At 38.0% G+C, this 6,578-nt stretch overlaps 1 protein-coding gene across 1 annotated transcript in view; it reads left to right on the forward strand.

Annotated features, from left to right (window-relative positions):
- Positions 1-6,224, forward strand: part of RCAN1 (regulator of calcineurin 1) — an 11,654-nt gene extending 5,430 nt beyond the window's left edge. Inside the window, exon 4 of the mRNA XM_019524880.1 lies at positions 3,220-6,224. Within this exon, the coding sequence (XP_019380425.1) occupies positions 3,220-3,386 (167 nt within the window). The 3' untranslated portion in view covers positions 3,387-6,224. The remainder of the gene's footprint in view (positions 1-3,219) is intronic.
- The last annotated feature ends 354 nt before the right edge of the window (positions 6,225-6,578 follow it).

The raw sequence follows: 6,578 nt of genomic DNA on the forward strand, positions 1-6,578 counted from the left end.
AGCTTGTAACCTGCTGCCAGCTTTGGGCCCCACGGTGGCTCCAGGCTCCCTATCAGGGCTGCGCCACAGTGGCAGCAGCTGTCGCTCCCTTCCCCCCTCCCCCCCCCGCTTGCCACACCAGGCAGTGTTTGCTGCTGCTGCCCACCCAGAGCTCGCGTGCTGGGCAGCCCAGAGGTGGTGGTGGTAAATAATGCCCAGAGCAACCCTGACTGGGAGCCCAGAGCTGGTGCAGGGCCCAGGCTGGCTGCAAGGGTGGGTTACAAGCTGATGCTGAGCATGGGAAAAGCAGCCCCTTGCCCACCTTGTGGCCGGTGCCCTGCACTGCAGCCGCTCACAGCCCACATGGGGCCACCTGTGCCTGCTCAGGACATCCCCGCATGCGCTGCAAGTGGCTGCAGCAGGGAGGGGCTGTTTGTCCCCGGGCTCCTTCTACCCCCCCACCCGCCGAGTTTCCGGCGTGGTACACCCATATGGTCCCTGCTGGAGCTTCTGGCTAGGATATTTGATTGTTCTAGGGATTTCTTGGGATTTTGATAGCTCTTTCTCCAATTGCATACCTAGCAAAAGTTGAAGCTGGGCTTAAATCACTTTCCTCTGCAGCAATGAGGGAAGGTTGAAGGGACATTACCAGTTTCAGCCTGTGATTTGATGGATTCATTTTCTTCTTTACCACCTGGAATTCAGGGGGAAATGCCTCTGCTGTTCCTTTTCTCTAGTCTGCAATAGCTCCCTAATTGTTGGTTCAGACCTCTCCTAAGTTTCTAGTCTCAGACTACCTTTTTAAAGGAGGGTAGGGGAAGAAGAGACTGTCCTCATTTTTAAATTAATGGGGCCATCAGTGAAGTAGAAATAATAATTTTGGGTAGTATTCTCTATAAAAGAGGAGAAAAAAAACTCTAGCAATAGCGACTTCAGCTCTTAAAGAGGAGCTACCCCCACAAGGTCTGTTCTGGCATTTCCTGGCCACTGAAACTAGACATGAATGATTATAATGTTTTATGTTGATCAGTGCTTGAGCCTTTTTCAGCTCGACAGAAATATTTTGATTAAGTCAATCTGATTGACTTAAGAGTTTCAAACACTGTGTTTGAGTGCAGTGTACTCAATACTGTCCTCAAAACTATGCAGAGTGAGGTCACTTTTCTTTTTGGCTTAAGAAGATGTAGACCCAGTGACTTTTTTTTAAAGGAGATGCATCTCATCCTACCTCAATCTAATTTAGCTACTTGATATTTAAAACAAAGGAGCAATGTGTAGAGTTTGGTTCAATAATTTGTTTTAATTATCATTGGAACAATGAATTTATGGTCAAGACAGTTTATTTACTGCAATCTTCATCTCTGAAAGGACTGAACTACTTTCATGTCAGGAGAGAGAGAAATGGCTAAATTTTTATAAACAGCTAAAATTACTTAAATCAGAACAATTTGACTTTATAGTATCTGCCATTAGTAAGAAATATTAAGAGTCTTTCAAGGTTCACTTTCTTGTGGGTAGGTGTGCACCTGTTTTCCAATTCTTCAAGGGGCAAAATCATGTTAAGGATGAATTAAAAAATTGTGATAGGTTATTCAGTTTTTAAAAATATTTATTAAAAGCTATGGCAAAGATAGCTAATAGGTGGTATGCAAATTGAGTGGACAAAAAATTATTGCAAATTTATTGTAGCCAGTAAATACGCTATATAAAAAATGCTGGGCTGTACCATCTGCATGTTCCAGAATTAAGTGATCTGAAATGATGAGCGTTACGTGCAACTCTTTTGAAGCCATCAAAAGTAGATTCTTCCTGCCATACTCTGAAGTTTTATAAGAGATTTTCCCCTAAACTATCAGTATGTTTTGTATCAAAGGGTGGGGAAAATAAAGTCCCTTAGGAATTTCTTTGTGAAAATAAATTCTTGCTGAGGCACACATTAAGTGCACACTTCCCTATACATTTTCACTGTCAGACCAACTGAATATTTTAACAAAGCTACTTATTTTATGCCAAAATTTAAAAATAAGAATTATAATTATTACATTTTTTTTTCAACTGTAAAATATAAAATACAGCTATGGTGTGTTTTTACCAAAGTTGCTGCTATTCCAGATACCTTGTAATAAACTTGTTTTGCATATCTTTTAATCTTTCAAGAGATTTATGTAAATGTTGCCATCATTAAGGCTTACAATAATTTTCCTGTCAAAAAGAGGCAGTAGGTTTAGTGAAAGAGGGAGAGCATAAGTTACTTGCCATATAAATGCAAATGCAAGGGATTATGGAAGAAGGTCTAGGAAGCAGATTCCCTGTATCTTCAGAGCTGGAGATAAAATCCCTTGTGTGTTCTGTGGAGAATACTTATACTTGTTCTCCCTAAAACTTATAAGGAAAAACTACACAAAGGGCACTTTCAGCCTGGCCCAGTCTGTGGTTCTCTAAAAGAGTTCTACAGCTTTCCATTTGTAATGGGAAGGGAGCAAGACCTAAGAAAATGTGATCTTAAGAGATCAAACCAAATTAAGTGAAACCAGAAGAACAAGCAAGAGAAGAACCATATTGAAAAACACAGTTTGCTTGTTTTCTTTCTCCTAGCTATCCTTCTCTTATAAAAGGTATTTGAAAAGTAAATTGCAGAGAAGGTTTTTATAGACTCCAGCCCACTAACCAGTAGTCATGATGCAAACAAATGCTGTTCATGTACAAAGCATTTTACGTGTATATATCTATACAAAATCTGCCCTTTCTGGTCCTTTGTTACACAAGAATCTCTAGGCAGGGTTTGGCCCTTTGTGTGTAGGTCAGTAAAACTATGACAAACTTATTTCACTCTGCAGATTTGCAAAAATTTAATTTCATGGCTATAGTGCAGTTTGCTCAGAAAAGCTAGCCATTTTCCATTCTTTGAAGACTTGCTTTAAAGTTTTGATTATCAAGACTAAGTCATCTAAATAACACAGCTGTGTAAATAGGCTGTTTGCCAGGAGAACACACTCATCCTTGAGCCCCTTTAGTAGTTTTGCATGAAACTAGACCTAAAGAATTAAATGGTAGACCTGCTGCAATCCTTGAACATTTGACTTCCCAGTTGACATCCTACACTGTACTTTCATGCTGCCTACCAGCAGCCTGCTGTCTCTTCAAGCTGTTTTGTTTTTCTTCTGTTTTTGAACCATCATTCATATTATGCTTGTGTAAAATGGAGCCTTTTAACCGGCTTTGCCATGTTCTAACTTTCAGGGGAAAAGTATGAATTACATGCTGCAACTGACACAACTCCCAGCGTTGTTGTCCATGTATGTGAGAGTGACCAGGAAAATGATGTGGAGGAAGAAGATGCAAAGAAACCCAAACCAAAAATTATTCAAACAAGAAGGCCAGAATATACTCCAGCTCATTTAAGTTGAAACACTCCAGCTTTCATAGTTTATAAAGAAACACATTCAAGGGAAACATTTTATTGTGAAAATGTCAGGTCACTGTTTTGGTGGTGGCGGCAGCAGTAGTAGGAGAAGTTCCAATGTCTTGTTACTCAAACACAGGAAGTTTCCTCCTTGTTTTTAATGCTGCACATCGGTTAATAGTATGCGATGCAAAATGGCCTTCCCAGATCATTGGGTCAGAAGGATAAGCAGAAAAAAGTTTAAGAAAGAATTGTTAAACTGAAAGTCATATTTCTTCTAAAGAAACAGTTGTTTCAGGTACTCTGGGCTGTTTCATTATAAAACAGATGGGGGAAGCTTTCTTTGTTATGTCTTATGAGTCTTCTAATTCATAGATTTAGACATTGTGTGAAGTGCATAGTGATATTGAGATGGTTTTAAAAATTAGGATGTGAGAATTATAAACTTTTCTTATGTTAGATTTTGTGCATCTGTATAACTGACCATCAACAAACTTTTGCATTATTTTCTAAATAGTTTAGTTTACATTTTGGGAAATCTGAGAAATTGTCTAAGATATTTATTATCTCCCAGCATCCTAGGGCTCTTACTGTATGTATATTTGTTGTTTTATTGGCACTCAGTTTCCAGTTGGCATACAGCTTTTTTGGCACCTTAATTTGGTGCAATATAATTTGTGCTTTTTAAATTTTACTCTATTAAATGCCTATGTTGGCTTTGTCTACTGAAGTTATGAAAAAATGTGCAATAGGAAAATTGTTAAACTAAACTCAATTTTTTTAATTATTTAAACTTTAATTTATACCATTTTGAGTAATACTGGGTCATTAATGTTGACTCCCTCCTTTGAAAAAAGAGAGAATATTCTTTAACTTGTAAATAAATCTAACACTGTATATTCACAGAAAAGTACCTTGTCAGTGAGAAGTATGGCAGTGAGAAGAAATATGAAATCCGTTATGCAGTCATGTGAACCTGTACATGGTAGCTGTCACAGATAAAGCTTTTAACTGTGATTTGAAAAGACAGATATGAAATGGATGATAAATGTATGGTGTGCTCGAGAGGGATGGAGTGCCTTTCCCCATTAATTTCTGATGGGATTGTTATACTAGCTAAACACTTGTATTTTTTTCTAAAGCTGTGTATGTCTAGAAAGTTTGTATCCACTTTTAGCTTTGTTTCCAAAACAAACAGATATTTAGAAATGCTTAATGCAAAGTAAAAATGCGTGCATCTGCAATTCAGGTTATAGCTGTGGGAACAGACATACTTCCATTCTGTCCTCTTTGGCAAGAAAGGACAGTGGGGAAGGATGCACAAGCTTTCACATGTTTTCCTAATAAAAAACATGACCCACCAGTTTTGTTTCTTACAATCTGCTTTTAAAATGAAGATTATAATCTTGAAATGGATTTTAATAATTTTTGAAAGTACAGTAACCACTACTTGTAGGGCGAGGAAACATTTCTCCTTTCAGAAGAAGAGGAGCGGCAAGCTATTCAATGTTTTTTGGGTGGTTTTTTTTTTTTTAGAATAAAAAAAACCTGCTCCTCTTCTCATTGGAATCAGTAGGAACATTTCTGTTGGCTTCAGCAGGAGTAGGACCAAACTTAAGAATGTGCTTTGTATCTGTTACATTAAGATAATTTTGTGCCATTTGTAGCCGATATCATCTTAGCTGCCCTGTATTAGAATCCATGGGTAAAATAACAGTAGTGGGAAGAGCACAGTGATATGTGTACTGATGAATTTTTATAGTCATTCCGATGGATAGTGCAGTATAGACTTTAAATTACAGGCCTGCCATTGTGTTGAACAAGATGCAAAAATTCTACTGTAACCAAAGAAACAGGAATGTGTTCAAACTTCATATTAATCTGTAGTTGCAGGGCCTTATTCTCATTGCTTTGACTGACAACATGCACACAAGCACTGATACTTGGTGTGCTTCTTTCCCAGCTTGAGAGGTTCTCTCCCCCTGTTATGCTGCTTAATATATGAGGTTTGCCAATGCAGAATGTCACCCAACCTGGCTGTAAATTAGCTGCGTTAGAAATAAAACTTCACATACTGTGTTGGTATAGACATTCATGAGTCCACAGTGTTTTGAGTCATTGAAACATAAGTATTGGTCAGCTAGGTATATTTCTCCTTTTCTGTTTAAATGCTGGGCATGCTGCCCAAACTAAACACATCAAAGTCCTATAACAGATGCCTCAAGCATCTCTTTTCAGGATTCCTCATGTATCACAAGGCATTATTGCAAAATTTGATGCAGATGCTTTATATATCCCCTTTGTTCAACACAAAGCCATTGGCCTAACTTCAGTAGCGTGTTGTTTTACCTCCTCAGCCCTACCAGTATAAGGCATGGATGCTTGGGATTGCTGCTGTTGCATCTTGGCAATCCTGTAGAAGCATCACTTATTTTCAGTAATAAAGGAATGTAATGCATTTGACATGATTTTTCCATGTTAGCACACTGACACCCAGCATGATGGAGATTAGACATCCAGAGCTATGAATGACATGGGATGGCTGCAGTTTGTGCCATTTGCGACTATCACTGTAAACATAGTTTGCAACATGGTAACTGCCTATCTCACTGTCTGTCTCCAGCTTGTGTATCCTGACCTATGCCTTGTTCTCTTAGCACCAAAGCGGTGTATGGCTCACTCTGTTTCTGTTTGAAATAACAATTAATATGTTAAGACAAACTCTTAATTGGTATTTTATAAGATTGTATAGTATGGGGCATATTTAAATTAAAATATTTCATTGTCTACGTATACATGTCATAGTATTGCTTATACATGAAATAATTGAGATTTCTGGTATGCAAACACAAGCATCTGAAAATGTACTTATTTGAAGATAAGAATGGTTTGTCCTAGCTCAACAGCCCTATTTCATTTTATTAAGCCTCCCTTGCAACATTATATGCATAAGATCTCTTCAGTTTTATCTGCTCACTAATAAAATGCTTGCACAGGAAAGTAAAGTTCAGAAAACTCTTTCCTTTTTAACAGAAAAGGCTGAAGCAGCAAGTGTCAGCTTTTTTGGTAAATGTATTTACTTTCCCAGAATAATATCCATCTCATCCATCCATCCTCTTAAAGCAGTTTAACTGTGTCTCCTAGAACATAAGTAACCATATTTTAAAAACTATTTTTGATGCATTTTTCATTAATC

This window comes from Gavialis gangeticus, unplaced genomic scaffold, assembly GCF_001723915.1.
Source record: "Gavialis gangeticus isolate Ggan-Ray unplaced genomic scaffold, GavGan_comp1, whole genome shotgun sequence".
Classification (NCBI taxonomy): domain Eukaryota; kingdom Metazoa; phylum Chordata; order Crocodylia; family Gavialidae; genus Gavialis; species Gavialis gangeticus.